Raw genomic sequence first — 17,979 nt, 5'->3', positions numbered from 1 at the left:
GGCACAACATATGTGCCCACCAGTAAGGCCTGACAGTGCCCACATTATTTAAGTGCCAGCAATCGTTGTCACCTATCAATGCCCACCAGTGGTGCCAATCAGTGCCACCTAGCAGTGCTGCCCATCAGTGTCACCTACCAGTGCCCATAAATGCCAACTCATCAGAGTACATCAATGAGGGAGAAAAAAATACCAGTTTGCAAAATTTATTAACAAAATATAAAACGGTTTTGTATTTTTTTTCTTTTTAAAAACGGTCTTTAACAAAAACAAAAAAAAAAAACAACCCAAGAGGCGATCAAATACCAACAAACGAAAGCTCTGTGTGGAAAAAAAAAATTATAAAAGTTTTTAATTTGGGTACAGTGTTGTACGACCGCACAATTTGTAATTCAAAGAGTGACAGCACTAAAAGATGAAAATTGGCCTGGGCAGGAAGGGGGTTGAGGTGCCCAGTAAGCAAGTGGTTAAAGATCAAAATTGGATGCATATATATTTTAAAGGTGAAATATCAGAAAGAAATGCATATATACAAACAAAATAACCACTTGACTCTGTCCAGTGAGCAGAAATAAGACAGAGGGTGCCTACATACATGTGTTTCTTTCTGATATTTCGGCTTTAAAATATATAAATGAATATATATATATATATATATATATTCATCTAATTTTGATTTTTAAAGTTACATTCTCAATTTTAACTTTTCTAATAAAAATACGAATATATTTTCAAATGCATTTTGATTGTCAAGGAGTTTCTGCCTTCTAAAGTCCCACAGCGGAAATTGTTCTATTTTATATCTGTTAGGGATGTGGGCAGCAACTTCTTTTCCATAGATCTATGGCAAAACCATAATATTTTATGCCAGAATATAGCAACAAGTCTCACTTTGGCACTCTGACTTTACACACACCATGGTTTGCATTGACTGTATCTCTATTGCAGAAATGTCTTTTACATTCATTTCTCGATACGCTGCTCTGAATACACATCCAGTTCACTAAAAATGGTAGTTTTATGTCCATGCCACCTCCGGCAGGATTCCTCACTGTGCTGTGTTCACACCACCAGTGGGCACCTCCCCCACACTGGTGTGCTTTGGTTCCAAAAATCTTTTAAATAATATTGTTTTTATTTTTTACATTTTGCGTATAAAAGAGGGGGTATCAAGAAATAAAAGCTCTTCCAATCTTAATTTTCTCTTGGTTCTTTGAATAATTAGAAATTATGGCAAGCATGAACTTAAAGTGGATGTAAACCCGATTCATGACATTTTAAACTAGGCACATATATCTGTAGTGTTTACTTATCTCTCTCCAAAGAGCTAAGTTTTTATGTCTTTCTGCTGTTTCGTTGTTCTGTTATTAGCGTGTTAACTTCTTACAAGTTCTCTGAGATGGGAGATAAAAGCCTGAGATTTGTGTCGGCGAGGGTTGCTATAAATAGATTAGTAGAGAGCTTGTCTTGTCACAGCACAGCTCTGATAGTATCTTCTGCCTATGTGGAGGGGGGTTGTGTGCACCTTTCCTCCAATCAGTTGTCTCCCAGTGTAAGCCCAGACACCACTCCTACTGTAGAATGATGAAGTAAAAATTCTAACACGATGCAATAATGCTAAAGAATATAGCAAGCTGAAGACAGCAGATATACATGTAAAACTTATGTAGGTAGATTTGTTTCATCTGCGTGTATCATCTGAGGCTGTTCACTTCACTGGGTATAGGATGGGGTTTACATCCACTTTTAAGGGAGATGGGAAGGTGTAAAAAAATAAAAGTACAACTACCAAAGCAACCCATTTAATAGAATAGGTCCAATCTGAAATCTTGTGCAATGCTGGTGCTTGCAGCACAGTGATGTGGAATTACAGGGTTAACCAAAAAAAAGAGAGATGCCCGCCGCACAAATTTTAAAAAGGGATTCACCATAGATGACTTTTCAAGAGAGGTGGACAGCGCTGCTTCCCAACTTTCAGGACTTGTTCACACTAGCGTTAATCTCTGAAGAGTGTTCTGCATTCAGGTCGCTCTTCAGAAAACTTAACAGGCAGCAAGGTGGCGTTATACCGCCTGCTTCATCCCCACTCTAGCATAGCAGAGCAACAGGGGGTAGAATTCCTGCCACAGCATGTGTACACCCCCTGGGCTGCTGCCACTGAAGCTAAAGGAGAAACTTTGGGTGGGGTGGTAAAAATCAGGATCATCTGCAGTTTTAAATGCCCCTTATGCCGCGTACACACGATCGAACTGTATGACGTACTTAGTCCGTCATACAATCCGACGGACAATCCGGCGTACTTTCCACTGAACGGACTTGACCACACACGGATACACAAACAGTCCGACGAAAGCTTGCGCGATGGCGTACAGCACGTACGACGGGACTAGAAATAGGAAGTCCAAGACACCGCAAAGCACCCTTTGGGCTCCTTCTGCTGACTTTGCGTTAGTGGAAGTTTGGTTAGAGACGATCCGCGCTTTTATTTTTATTTATTCTCGAATTGGAATATTAATCATAGGATGAGGATGAATAAAGACATTTGTGATAACTCTGTGTGAATATAAGCAGCAAAGCAACTTCACTTTTCTTGCATTATGAAGAAGAAAAGAATGTGCTATATTAAAAAAACACAAAAGTAGCAGCATGACGAATATGCTAGCTTCAATACAAACACTAGTTTTACAAGACAGAGCACTTCCGCCCTGTAAATCCTTTCTGGGCATGCGCCATTCTTAGTCCGTCGGACTAGCATACTGACGACCGTATTGTCCGCTGAAACCAAAGTACGACGGAAAGATTTTTGTGCAAACCGAAATTCTTAGTACTCCGGACTGCACGCTGAAAAAGTCCGCTGAAGCCCACACACGAGCGGATTGTCCGTTGAAATGTGTTTCAACGGACTAAGTACGTCATACAGTTCGACCGTGTGTACGCGGCATTAATCACTAATGTGAACAAAACCCCTACTCTCTTTCAGCTTTGTAATGATCACATAACTGGATTTTTTTTTTAATGTTTTTATTTAGGTATGAAAATCGTTTACAGTTTTAGAGAACTACTTGCACAGCATGTTGTCGCGTGTTTGCTTTGTGTTTCAGTAACATCCTCCCGTAAATTTAGTATCTTCATTCTCTCACAATGTTGGCTTGAAAATCTGGTCTAACAGCCCGTGCCAGCTCCTCAGCATACATTTCATAGCGTCCAGTCATCTGTGGGTACAAATACAAAACACACTATATTTAAAAAAATAAATAAAAATACTTGGCCTGGTACCTGAAACAGATTAAAAAGAAAAAATCTATGGTTTGCAAAATCACAAATAATCAAACCCCAACAGTAGTGGGCAACTCAAATGCTTGATCAGTCTCCATTTTCAAAAATCAAAACTCCAACTTCACAGAAATCGGGATGCATACAATCAACTGCAATTGTAGCATTAGGCCTCCTTTACATGGCTGACATGGGCTGATCTGCCAATTCTGGGAGAAGATTCTTTTGTACCCAGAATCACAGGTGTTTGGGTTTTAGCCAAGGCCACTCTGCCCATGTCATTAAATGACAGCAGCTGTGACAGTCCATTGGTAAAACACACATGGAGTGGTTACCTGCAGTTAGGGATGATCGCCACTGCATCCAGTGTTAGACATCCATCCCTAACTGCAAATCTATGTGAAAAGCAATGGCTCTTCTCAGCCTGTCACTGCCTTGTATAGGCTGCCACTTTTTGGATACACTTGTCATCCCAGCCACAAGAATCTGCATCGTGTGTATAAGGTCTTATAAAACACAGAATGACCTAAACCTAACCTGTCGCTAAGTAAAATGTACCTATCTATCTCTTTCTTAGTTTCATCTCTCAAGTTCAAGCTTTATTTTTTTGCTATCCTCAATCTTCTTTTAGGGTGGCTATGCTGGTTTTCCATCACCCTTTGTGTATGTGAAGGTAGCCACCATTTCCTGTTCACCTGAGGTGGACTACACATCTACCTACAGATACATTTAGCGCTATGGGAATTGTAGTACACATGGAGTGGATCATGTGACCAGAAATAACAGCACCGCTCGCTCCACACTAGTTGCCGTGAGCTGCATCAGTGGAGAGTAGGGAGTGTGCGCAGGACACTAAAAAAAGCTCAAAAACAAGGGACTTGTAAAACATGGTACAGTTGTTCTCATAAGTTTACATACCCGGGCAAAATGTAAGATTTCTTGGCCATTTTTCAGAGAATATGAATGATAACACAAACTAAAAAAGATTATATACCCCAGTTCTTAATGCCAAGCATTGCCCTCTTTAACATCAATGACAGCTTAAAGTCTTATGTATGAAAGAGAAGAAGTTCCCCGTGGGGTTTTTAGGCAGCAGTGAGGATGCAAACGATTCATAAAAATATTTTTGAAAAAAGTCTTATGTATGAGGCTCTTTATCTTCTCAGCTGGTAAAGCTGCCCATTCCTCTTGGCAAAAAGCCTCCAGTTCCTATAAATTCTTGGGCTGCCTTGCATGAACTGCACATTTGAGATCTCCCCAGAATGGCTCAATGATATTGAGGTCAGGAGACTGAGATGGCCACTCCAGGAACTTCACTTTATTCTGCTGTAGCCAATGACAGGTCGACTTGGCCTTGTGTTTTGAATCATTATCATGTTGGAATGTCCAAGTATGTCCCATGCAAAGCTTCCTGGCTGATGAATGCAAATGTTCCTCCAGTATTTTTTGATAACATTCATTTTACCATCAATTTTGATCAAATTTCCTGTTCCTTTGTAGCTCACACATCCCCAAAACATCAGTGCTCCACCTTCGTGTGTCACAGTAGGAATGGTATTCCTTTCATCATAGGCCTTGTTGACCAAATGTAGTGTTTTATGGTTGTGGCCAAAAAGCTTGATTTTAGTCTTGGCACTACAAACGTCTTTGTGCCAGAAGGTTTGAGGCTCGTCTCTGTGCTGTCTGGCATATTGTAAGTGGGACATTTTGTGGCATTTGCGTAGTAATGGCTTTCTGGCAACTCAACCATGCAGTCCATCTTTCTTCAAGTTCTTATTGTTATTGTGCATCTTGAAACAGCCACACCAAATGTTTTCAGAGGGTCCTGTTTTTCTTTGTATCCTGACCAATTTTCCTGGCAGTTATGGCCGAAATTTTAGTTGGTCTACCTGACCGTGGTTTGGTTTCAACTGAACCCTTCATTTTCCACTTCTTTTTTTTAAATCAAATACGTTTTTATTGCAAAACATATGTGGTACAAACCAAACACAGACAGAAAATACAGTCGTACAACAGTATTGGTTTTTACGTCTAAAGGAATACTGAAAATACAAAGTACAAGTTGACCCGGTTTGTAGACCGCTGAGACATAGGAAATGTCATTAAAACTGAAAAATAAGAAAAAGAAACCAAGAATATAAACAAAAGTGACATTCTCTCTGAGACCATATTGCAGTTAGGGACAGCTATATAAGTACAATGTTATGCACAACGTCCAGCATCCCTCTACCCAGTCCTGCTGGCCCCTCCTCTTACCCCTCATAAATACCGGGTGAGGGAGAGATATAGAATTAGCCCCATGAAGAGATCAAGATGGTCTATGTACCTCCATGCACATGCCCCAGGACCCACATTCAGCCCTGTAAAAGTTGGTAGGGGGCTAGCCCCGGAACCTCGAGCCATCCCTTCCACATAGCATTAAATTTGTGTGGTGCGTTTCTGTGTTGGTATGTTATTTTTTCCCTGATCAGCATCTGGTTCACTTGATCCGTCCATTGCCGCCTGGTGGGAACCCTGTGTGTTATCCACAATCGTGCTATTAATTTCCTGGCTACATATAATAGCCGAATAATGGCAGTGTGAGCCGAAGGCGTTAGCAATTCTTCGTCTAGGGCCCCCAACAGGCAGACCAACGGACACCGCGGGATACCAACAGAGAATACAGAAGAGATAGTGTCAAGGATCTCATCCCAATACCTTTTTAGTTTTGAGCACCTCCAGAACATATGCAGGAGATCCACATGGTCCCGCATACATTTTGGGCAAAGGGGGGATCCCCTAACACCCCAGCTGTGCAGTTTAACTGGCGTCCTATAAACCCTATGCAGTAGATATAGATGGGAGAGTTTATGGGAGGCCGATACCGACACCAACGGAGCGGAGGACAAACAAAGGTTCCAGGTCTCCGCGTCTATAGGCCCCAGGTCCGCCTCCCACTTCTGCCGACATGGGAGATGTGCCGGGTCTTGCATTGCATCAAGAAGCATGTCATACCCCCTAGATATCATACCCTTTCGGTCAGTCTGCATGAATATCCCATGTACTACAGCATGATCCGTCAGGCAAAGCTGCATACTGCGGGCCTGTAGCGCATGTCGTAATTGTAAGTATTTTAAAAAGTACCTACGCGGTATGCCAAACTCAGCCTGTATTTCCATGAAGGACTTCAGCACCCGGCCACTATACAGCTGCGAGAGGTACCGGAGGCCACTCCTTCTCCAGTTACCAAATCCCTTGAGCTTAAAAAGCTCGCCATAGTTAGCATTCCGCCAAATAGGGGCGGGACCAAGGAAGCCACGTATTCGTAGCAGTCGTTTAACATGGGACCATAGGGTATTCAGTAATATAATAGTTGGGGAACTCCTGTCCATATGAGGGAAGCCTGCTTCCAACCTGGACAATGCTGTGTCAGGGGCGACAGTGTCATCAAGTATCCTACGTATCGGGTCCAGGGGATCATCCGACCCCCAACCACCCAAGTGTTGAAGCTGCGAAGCCAAGAAATACAATCTAGCATGTGGTAGTGCCAACCCCCCCCTCGTCCTTTTTATGTTGCAGGGTAAGTAAACTAAGCCTGGCCGTCTTCCTACACCATATTAATTCCCTAAACTGAGAGTCAATTTTATCGAACCAACGTTTCGGAATCCAGGTCGGCAAGTTATGACAAACGTAGAGCAACTGCGGAGCCCATACCATTTTGATGAGATTCACCCTACCCACTACCGAAAGCGGTAGTTTACACCAAGTTTTACATTTCTCCCTGAACTTAAGTAATAACGGTAGAAGGTTCAGATTGGCGTAGTTCGTCACCTCGGGGGATACCTGTACCCCCAGGTATTTAAAGGACGCAACCATCTGTATCATGTTTGCGCATGGGGGTAGAGGTGCCGTTAAAGGGGATAAGGGCAGTAATACAGACTTGTCCCAGTTTATCGTGAAACCGGATAATGTACCAAATAGGTTAATCAAGTGCATAGTTGCTGTTAGGGAACCCTGTGTGTCCCCCAGGTAAATAAGTGTGTCATCCGCGTACAGTGACACCACATCCGTCCCAGTGGGCCTGCAGAATCCAACAATGTCCGGAGCCGACCTCAGTCTTGCTGCCAGTGGCTCGAGCGCCATGGCAAAGAGCAGGGGCGACAAAGGGCACCCCTGTCTCGTGCCTCTATACAGCATGAATGGTTCGGAGAGTTCCGCATTAGCTCTAATTCTAGCCGTAGGCTTAGCATATAATAGTTGGACCCAGCTAATAAATGTACTGCCCAACCCCATCCTTTCCATCACTTTCCACAGATAAGGCCATTCAACACTATCGAAGGCCTTAGCTGCGTCCAGCGAGAGGACGGCCTGATTACCGGGGTTATCCACAGGGACCTGTAGTTTTAGAAATAAACGGCGAATATTTAGGGCAGTCGAACGTGTGGGAATAAATCCTGATTGATCCCTATGGATCAGTTTATGTATTACCAGGGACAATCTCGTTGCCAAGACCCGAGCTAATAGTTTAACGTCCGTCGTGAGCAAGGAGATGGGCCTGTATGCGTCCGGTGATGTCGCTACCTTACCCGGTTTTAGGAGTACAATTATAATTGCTTCGTTCATAGAAGCGGGCAGAACCCCTGTCTCTAGGGCGTTGTTAAACACTTTCAAGAGAGTGGGCAGTAGAACACCAGAGTAACGCTTGTATACCTCGGATGGGAGGCCATCCGCCCCCGGAGCTTTATTATTATGGGAATGTTCCAGTGCAGAGGCCAATTCATCCACTGTTATGGGGGCATTCAACAGCTCCCCATCCGACGCAGACAAGCATGGGATATCACAGCCGTCCAGAAAGCTCACAATCTCCCCGTCACCGGGTTGCACTTTGGATGAGTACAAGTCTGCATAAAAGGACCGAAATATCTGTAAGATCCCAGGGGCGTCCGAGTGGGTCACCCCCTGCGAATCGCACAGCAGTGAATCATAGGTGTAGAACCCTGAGCCTTTGCCAGCAGAGCCAGCATATGACCTGTCGATTCCCCTTCCTCAAAATGTGTTTGTTGTAGGAAAAATCGTTTATTTTCTGCCAGTTGCAGAGCTACCTGTCTGGACATAGACTACGCCCCCAACCAAGTTCTCTTTGTGTCCTCTGAGGGGTTGGCTATATAGGCCTGCTCTGACTCTCTGAGTGCCCTACCGACCTCCATTTCCCAAGCTTTAGTATTCTGTTTTATACCATTTATAGTAGTGATAAATTGCCCTCTAAGGAAGGCCTTAGCTGCATCCCAGACTACATCTATAGAGGCCGAGTCTAAATTGTCCTGCAGGAAGAGTTTAAGGGCACTCGCTATGGGGTCAGGTTGCGGAAAGAGTGTAAGCCAAAAGGGGTTAAGCTTCCAACTCCTGGGTGCGAGGTCAGTAGATAGGGACATCTCAATCCACAAAGAGGAGTGGTCGGATATGTGTCTATCCCCATACCCAGAGTCACTAATTAGGGGGAGAAGGGCGGAGTTCACCAGTCCCAAGTCTATTCTAGACAAGCTCCCAAACGCTGGAGAGCAACAGGAGTACAATCGGGTGTGGGGGTGGGCTCTCCGCCAGACATCCACCAACCCAAGTTCAGCTAATAGGGCAGCAAAGGGAGTATCACCGTTAGGGCGGGAGGGAACCAAAGGAGGCGTTGGAATCTTATCCCACATGCCATTGACATAGTTATTAAAATCGCCCATCGCCAGTAGGGGTATGCTAGGGAACTGTGCCATAAACCCAATACGGAGGGGGGATATATACGTTGGCAATAATGCAATGTACAGTAGCAATCTTACACAGCAAAAAGATGTACCTCCCCCCTGGGTCAATAACCTGTTGGGAGCAAGAGAATTGGGTATGTTGTCTAATTAGGATACTCACTCCCCTTGCATAAGCAGAGTATGTAGAGTGGAATTGCTGGGTATACAGTCTAGGCCCAAGGCTATGCATACCATCAGGAGCAAAATGTGTCTCCTGCAGACACACAATTCCAGCCTTCATATCTTTGAGGTGTTTTAACACCGCCAGCCGTTTTACCGGGCTGCCCAGCCCTCTGACATTCCAAGAGAGAAATCTAACCTTCGCCATCAGGAATACAAAACATAAGTGTAGATAGGAGTGACCTTATTAACATTCGTAAGCAACTAGGGTGGAAAGATGCATTTAACACATATATATCAACAACAAGCGACTGATAAGTCGCATCAACTGAGATGTCCCAAAAAGGGGGAGAAAAAAGTCCTTCATGAGCAGCAGTACCGAGAAAAAGTCGCCCAGACGGGTGCAGATATGCTGGGATATAGTCCGTGTCTATTGTGGTCCTGAGAGAGAAAAAATTAAGTAAAAGGAAAAAGAAAAGAGAAACCGTTAAACAGCAAAAAACTTTGGTATCTTCTGTACCGAAGCCCGCTGGGCTCCCAAACGGGAGAAGCAGCAGTCTAATAGCCCCCATCCGGAACTCTGGGGCGGGGAGAAGGCCATGGAAACACCCATAGAAGACTCTTCTAGATGGCAAACAGGGTTTCACATGTGCAGGCATCATGTAGCTCTGGTGGGTCTGTAATGGAGCCATAAACCTTTGCCTTCCGCCGGGCCTGAAGAAATGTAAGTCCAGTCATCTTGTCTGAAGCTGTCATTATCGTGGAGGAGACCTTTGAAGCTTGGCGGCTTTGAGTGCGTTGTGCTCCTGGTCAATCCACTGTGCCGCCGCCGCAGGGCGATCAAAAAAGTGCGTAGAGCCCAGAGCCGTAACCCTAAGCCGGGCCGGATATAGCATACCATATTGAACGTTAAGGTCCCGAAGGCGTCGCTTAACCTCAAGAAATGTTGCACGCTTTTTCTGAAGCTCTGCTGAAAAGTCCGGAAATAGCGAAATTCTGGAGTTCTCAATCTCCATTTTGTCTGACAGCCCCCGCGCTTTAGAGAGAATGGTGTCCCTGTCTCTATAGTTGAGGAGTTTAAACAAGAAGGGCCTGGGACGGTTGCCCGGAGGTAGGGGGCGAGACGGTACCCGGTGGGCGCGTTCCACAGCAAAAAGCGGTGATAAGGAGTCCTTACCAAAGGTGGCAATTAACCAGTTTTCAATAAAGTCAACCGGGTTTTTACCCTCAACACGTTCCGGAATCCCCAGAGCGCGAATATTATTGCGTCTCATGCGATTTTCCATCTCATCAAGTCGCATAGCGTGCTGTTCGGTAAGATGGCAATTATATTTCAGATCCCTTTGCATGGGGGCCAGATCATCTTCTACTGTGCTCAGCCTGCCTTCAAGGGCAGCTGTCCTCTCCCTTAGCTTTTGCATGTCATGGCGGACAAAAGTTATTTCAGCCTTAACCCCTTTGATGTCATCTGAGAGGGCTGCAATAGAGTGATTACAGGAGGTAACAGCAGCAAATATGTCCCTTAGCGTAGGTTCTCCCTCTGGTACTGGAGAGGGGATGTTCTGTGTCTCAGGCCTATCACTGTCTCTAGGTGTACTCACTGTGCGCCATGCTGCGGACAATCCATCATCATCCTCCAAGGGGACTGTGTCATCTGCCTCAGGAGAACTTCCAGGGGTAGCTTGAGGAGAAGGCTGGCCAGCCAGGGCATCTTTGTACGATTTACCACCATAGAGGAGCTTTTGTGCCGCTTCCTTGTACTGGTCTCTGGCTGCACGCCGAGTGCCGGCGCCATCTTGGCCTGGGGGGTCCGTCAGCCCCTTCCCTCCGGTATGGCGTCTGGACATCACAGCGGGGGTCCCGAGATATGTCGCGGTGGTCCGGGATGCTTCTCCTAGCGTGGCAGGAGGTAAGGACTCAAAAAATAGCTTTTCAGATCAGACTGTAAGAATGTAAGCACGGATGGCCGGCGGAGCTCAAGGCATGCACGTCCTCCTACATCAGCCGCTAAGCCACGCCCCCCATTTTCCACTTCTTGATTAGAGTTTAAACACTGCCGATTTGCATTCTCAATTCCTTGGATATCTTTTTTATATCCCTTTCCTGTTTTATACAGTTCAACTACCTTTTCCCACAGATCCCTTGACAATTCTTTTGCTTTCCCCATGGCTCAAAATCTAGAAACGGTGCAGCACTGGATGAAAGATGCAAGGGTCTGTCAGGAGTCCAGAAACTCTTTGACCTTTTATACACACATACACTAGTTACAAGAAAAGGTATGGATCTTTATTAGCCATTCAAACCCCTTTGTGTCAACTTGTGTACATGTTATCAGGCCAAAATCACCAGGGTATGTAAACTTTTGATCAGGGTAATTTGGGTAGTTTCTGTTGCCATTATGCTTTCAAAAGAGTAAACACAGTTGATTGGTAATAATTGACTTCAGCCAAACACTAACACAATTAGCAGCTCACCCTTCACTTCTGAGAACCCCAATCGATTAGGAATGGGGAGGGCATGATCGGCAGTTGCCACATCCTTGTACACACTTTATATACCATTATCAGTACATCCACTTATACAGAAAAAAACATCACTTTTTTGTAATGCATTGTAAAACAAGTAGGTTGTGCTTAATTTATATAAAACGAGTCCAAGAGTCACAAATGTGACAATAGTGAGTTTGAATTTTGTGTCACAAACTTCCTCCACCTTGTGCGACCACCACCAAAAAAAAAGGATGTGCCCTCAAAGAGTGTTGACCACCTGTTAAGGGGGGGGTCAACATAGGCTTGTATGTCTGGAAAACTCCACGTCTGTAAAGAGGTCCACTCCACAAAAACTTCAAGCCACCACCAGGGAAGACATCAGATTTCTTTTACTCCAACCGTGACATCAGATCATATACCCCAAATGAGAGACAAATGCCACAATAGTGCAAAACCTTTTTTTTACTAGGGTTTAATGAAGGTAATGCAATTACATGAAAAGACTGTTAAAACAGCATGTACTGAACACAGTGGTTTCAGAGGTAGATTCTCCAAACGCGATGACAGGAGATGACGCTATCGCTCAACCGTTTTTGTTGCTAATCTGACTTACGGAGCATAAGCGTCATTCCCCATAATCGCCATAAATACCCTCTCTGTGGGTCAAAGCCTAGTTTCCATCACCAGCTCTGTGCAGTTCTTCCTGTGTAATGCTTCCTGTATAACCAAGCCTCACTTTGGCCACAGAATGATGCTTCCTGTGTGATACATACTAGGGCCAATTAACCTACCAGCATGTTATTGGAGCTAATGCTTTGTAACCCTTTGGATCATTTTTACCTGGGATTACAATAAAAGTGAAGTTGTATCTGTATGAACAATTGTGTGTTAACAATGAGGACACCCACCTTGAAATTCCATTTGTCGCAGGTTTGGCGGCACAGATTAAGGTCCATCTCTGCAATCAAGAGTCCTTCACTAACCCTACTTAGGCCAGGAGTTCGACTCCCATCTGGAGCTGAAACATAACTAGATCCATAGAAATGCCCAAAGTCATGATGGGCTGCAAAAAAAGATAGAGACGTACATTCAGCATGTCTGCAATCGTGACAGACGCTGACAAGGATTAATATTTTAGGATTTCAAATAAAGTTTAGTAAAAAAAATATTTGTGGTTTAATAAGTGTGACATTTTGGGAATTTGAACTTGTCGATAGGCAGGATGTGCTGTTGCAGGATTTGTGGTTCATTTATAAATATTTCAATAAATCCTATCGCATGGCAAATATATACAAGTATATTTTGTCACCTTTCTTGCCATCTCCAGATGTGAATTCATTTTCAAAATGCTCCTAAAAATAAATAGCCAGGGAAAATTACTGAAGGTACAATACATGTGGTTACTTTGTTAAAGCAACTAAATCACAAAAGAAGAACCAAAATAACAAGACAAGTAGATGGAATTTCACACTTACAGTCCCCACACGGTTGATGGCACATGTGAAGCAGTGATTTGCAATGGCAGCATTCCTTGCCTCTATCGGCCACAATGACTCACTAAAGGAAATAAAGAAAAAACATTTTTTCCTAGTGAACATCATGCACAATGGTGTATTTGCATATTAGCAGCTGCAAAAATTTTAGATAGCAAAAACACAAAAAGACTGGACACATTCAAATGTCTCCGCTTGAACGATGCTTAACCGATGTTCAAACAAATTGTAAAATTTTTAAATAAAATGGTTCAGAAAAATAGAATTTTTGTACTCGCTGTAAAATCCTTTTCTCTGGAATTCACTGACTGACACAGCTCCTTATTTCTTGACTAGGCAGTCCTCTCCTGAAGGTGGCGTAACAACCCGATGTTCAAGAATTAAGGAGCAGCTACAGCCAGTGAATGTAAGAGAAACAATATTCTGCTGCTATCAGGAAAGGAAAATTACGGTATTTGATAGGAAGTTTTCAGTTTTCCTGACAGACTCCATGGCAGCATACGTGTGGGAAATAGCTCTCCATACACACCCGGGTGGGCAAAATTTTGAGCAAAGAAAGTTTAGCACCATCAACCGACAGTACTTGTGAACCAAAATTAACTGAAGATAGAAAAAGCAGCTGGTTCAACACAGTAATGTGACACAAAATGTATATAGATGAACCAGGAAGCCGCCCTGCAAATTACTTTGGGAGCTACAGGATGCAAAGCTGCCCTAGATGTAGTCCCACTCCTGGTCGAGTGAACAGATATTACCTCTAAAGGAGCCAAGCCCTTGGCTCTGTGAGCCTGTTGGATGGCCTAGGCAATCAGTGTTTGATGTGACGCAAGTAAAGACAGCACAAGCCATTACTGTACAGAACCCATGTTCATTGAATAATAACCAGCAGGAACAGGAAACACCACACAGGAAGTGAGTACAACACCATAGATTTGCATATAAAGAAACACAAAATCCATGCCACAATCGCACTAGATAAGGCACGTTTCTCTGTCCTTTCTGGCAAAAGAATGAACAGGCATTCTGAAGCTGTAGCTTGTAGATATGAATTTACCTTATCTGAGGTATTCCCAAAATTGAAGGAAGGCACTGCTGGAAGTCAAATCAGTATTCCCCGTTTACTAGAAATGTGCTTTAACCAACTAAGCCACATCATACCTTCTCCCACGCAAGTTAGAACACTAAAGGTTGGCAGAACAATTTCTTGTCTTCCACAAAGACTGATGCACTCTTGGGTATTGAGTCAAGCAAAGGTAACCGCACCACTCGACTAGAAAGAATGCAAGGAAGTTCTCCATGACCAGTGAACCAATCTCTAAGGCTTTTTATGCCAATGTGATGATCGTGAAAAAGGCAAACTTCACAGAGAGGCCTCTAACGGAGACAGCCCTAGAACACTCCGCTTCCCAAGGGGGAGTTGAGAACAAGAGGGAGACTCCATTGGAAAACCTCTGATTACACCTAGGGTTGAGCCTAGCTGCTTCCTTGAAGAATTGGACAGGAAAGATGCCTAGACACTTGTGAAGGCCGATAAAGCTGACCGAGCCAGAACTAAATCCAACTGGAGGAAGCCTAGAATATCTAAAACTGCTAGATCACCACATGATCTGTCAGCAGACATGTATGGAACAACTTTGACCAGATACTCCTGTCAACTTTGTCTGCGTTCATTCATCTAGTATTCAAGACAGCGGCGATGAATGTAAAAGCAGCCGAGGACCTACAATCTTGATAACCAGACCGTCAGACGCAACCGTGCTAGACACAGATGTAGAATTGTACTCAGTGACAGAAGGCCTAGCCGGAGGAGAAGGTGAACTGGGTTCCAGAAGCTGAACTGTGCTAGCAAGGGGAACCATGACCAATTGGCCGATAAGGTATCACTGCCACTAACACCACAACCTTTGTTTAGAGTCTTCATAGAAAAACCGAGGTTGACCAGGACTGGAAGAAATACATAGGTCCTACTGCATTTCCAATGATCCATCAGGGCATCTGTACCTAAAAACATCCACATATAGAGACCATTCGTTGTAGACATAATTGGCTCTGCTTCCTGTAATAGAGAACAGGCTGTGATTCCCCAGGCAGTCTTAACACAGGATACCACCATAGTGTTGACTAACCTAAGAGCACTGACGCCCCCTTGTTATATGGTGAAAGGCCTGAAGTCTGCTTCCTGGCTCCCACTTCTGGAGAAACCCCTTCCAGAAAGGCTGTCTTCTCCAGCTTCCAATTGATCCTCGGAACGATAGACACCATAGTGCCAGTCATTTTAGACACTGAAAGGCACGCTGGTGGGAAGAATACCAGGCAATGAATATTGAGATCCAAAATAATCGGGATCCAGAGCCAAGGCAATGATCCAAGATTATATTGAACTGAGCACTGAGGCCCACAAGAGACTGAGTAGGCTCCAGGTTTCTCCTTGCCAGATTCAGCAGCCAGACAAATTTGAAGAGCAAAGAAAAGACCTGAGCTCTGGGCTCTAGCAGCTTCCCTCTGTTTTGGGACAGTAGAACAAGGACATACACGCAACTAGACAGGCGTATGCTCCTTTATTTTGATAAAGACTATAACAACCAATAAGGCCCTGAAAACACACAGGGTGATGTTGAAAGCCCGAATAGCTGGAGTTAGAGATGGTCTTGACCTACAGTGAACAGAAGGAAGGCACTTGCGGAAGTCTTCTACAATGGGCACATGAAGGTAAGCATCTTAAGTCTATTGAAAACAAGCCAGTCACCTGGCTGGACCCCCTATGAATCAGGGACGATGTTTCCACCTTGAACTTCTCCTTTGCTGAAAATTGTCTCAGGTGTGCAAGGTCTAAAACCAGCCACTGCAAGCTGTTCCCATAAGAGGGGCGAACACCTGCCCTGAAATCTCTCGCATTCAGGAGGCTGGTACAGCAGCACTTTGCGACACCACTGACTTGCATAAATCATGAGTATATGCTTTCTTTACCTCAGCATGAGGCAAAATCCATGGAAATTAATCAGAGAAGATAGAGGACTTCTAAAGAACTATGCATGTCCCGAAAGGATCACTTTGACATCCTAATAGTCTGAAGCCCAACTCAGTAGCTTCTTGGATTCTGAGTTCAAGCTTTAGCATTCTTCTGAGGGGATATTAGGTCCCCTTACCAAGTCTTCCTAAAATCTGGACCCACGCACTGTCTGGACTTTGTTCTCTAGACTGTCCTCTTCTGGCCTAGCCAGTGCTGGTCCTGAGGTAGGACCTCAACTTGCCGACTGTGGCCTGGGTTACAGAGCTATCCAGCTTGCCAAAACATGAAGCTCCCTAAAAAGGGAATGCTACACTACACCTATTAAAAGAGGGACCAGCAAGCCCAGGCCCCAGCCATAGCACTCACTTTGCTGTAACTGACGAGAGCATAACCCATGCCACTGTGCAGCTGATGTCATTTGGAGCCTTATCATGGAAACCGACATCAGCTCTGAAACTGAACTACAGGGTTCTAAAACACTCCCGAATACTGCGTCCACATTCTTCATCCTTTTCGATATGGCCACAAGAGCCCAAGCTGACTTCCGGGATATTTACTGCATCTTCCAAGGAATAGCTTTCTTGCTTGCCTCATCAAGGCCTCATCTATTTAGAGACGCAGCCTTTAGATGCTTCACATCCATATTTCTGAATGGATAGAGCTTGGTCATCTTGCTCAGAAGGCAGGGATGTCTCGCGACTTTGCTCCGCTTATCCAAGATGTCCCCTAGTTCTGTTAAGAATGAGAATTTAGAAGACGGGGGGAGAGCGCGGGCAGGGAGACACGGCTAAACTACTAGAAGCGATCACACTTTGCAGGACATCCCTCACTGCCCAGATGGAGGAGGTCAAGATGGACATATCTTTGATTAGGCAGGATTTCCAGAAAATCCGCGAAAGGGTCACAGAGACAGAAACCCGCATCAGCATGGTGGAGGACATCCTGCCGCCACTACAAGCTAGATCTGAACACATGCAGGGGCAGATTAACCAGTTGCTCGTCAAGCAAGACGACATGGAAAATCGCCTGAGAAGGTGCAACCTCCGCTTCATCGGTCTCCCGGAGGGAGCGTAAGGTAAAGACCCGACAGCATTCCTGGAACAACTACTGATAACCACATACGGTCGGGAGTCCTTCTCCCCCATGATGGTGGTGGAGAGGGCTCATAGGATGCCGGCTAAACCTCCTCCACAGGGGGCTCCCCCCCGTACCTTTATTGCAAAACTTTTAAACTATAAAGATCGGGATGCTGCACTGAGGCTGGCAAGAGAGAAGGGTAACATCCCAGTAGGAAACATCAAAGTGGCAATATTTCCTGACTTCTCGGCCGAGATACAGAAACGCCGGCAGAGCTTCATGGAGGCCAAACGCAGACTGCGCGACTGTCATCTGAAGTACTCAATGCTTTTCCCGGCACGCCTGAGGGTGGAACATGATGGCCGCGTCTCATTCTTTGAGGATCCCGGAGAGGTCATCTCCTGGCTGGATCGCAGATCTGCACATGGCAGGAGAGACTGACTTCGCACCAGGTGAGCCATGCGGCGTGATGTTCTTGTCTTATGTCTTCACCACTACTTGATCTATCTTAGCTACCCTTGCTGGGTTACCACCTGGACCCAAACCACATAGACTATCAGTCCCCTGTGGATATTCCGGGCCAGGGAGGCAGTTGGAACTCTATACTTCCGCGGACCCTTACCATCACATCTGCTGTTATTTTGTTGTTTTTTTTTCCTCACTTTTTCATCCTGGATATTTGGAGTGGACTCACTGCATCTCATTGCCCCTCTCATGGGGGTCTTTTTCATACCCCTGCACTTATCTGC

General features: G+C 44.8%; 1 protein-coding gene across 1 annotated transcript in view; it reads right to left on the bottom strand.

The window, feature by feature from the left end:
* Positions 1–3,005: 3,005 nt before the first annotated feature.
* Positions 3,006–17,979, bottom strand: part of UPB1 (beta-ureidopropionase 1) — a 51,228-nt gene continuing 36,254 nt past the window's right edge. Inside the window, exons 7-10 of the mRNA XM_077461544.1 lie at positions 13,126–13,207; positions 12,960–13,002; positions 12,559–12,713; positions 3,006–3,212 (exon numbers count right to left, since the gene is read on the bottom strand). Of these exons, the coding sequence (XP_077317670.1) occupies positions 3,129–3,212; positions 12,559–12,713; positions 12,960–13,002; positions 13,126–13,207 (364 nt within the window). The 3' untranslated portion in view covers positions 3,006–3,128. The remainder of the gene's footprint in view (positions 3,213–12,558; positions 12,714–12,959; positions 13,003–13,125; positions 13,208–17,979) is intronic.

Source organism: Lithobates pipiens, unplaced genomic scaffold, assembly GCF_037356315.1.
Source record: "Lithobates pipiens isolate NorthernLeopardFrog02 unplaced genomic scaffold, aLitPip1_a1.2 Scaffold_3, whole genome shotgun sequence".
Classification (NCBI taxonomy): domain Eukaryota; kingdom Metazoa; phylum Chordata; class Amphibia; order Anura; family Ranidae; genus Lithobates; species Lithobates pipiens.
Note: the sequence above shows the minus strand (reverse complement) of the source record. Positions and strands in the feature narration are given on the sequence as shown.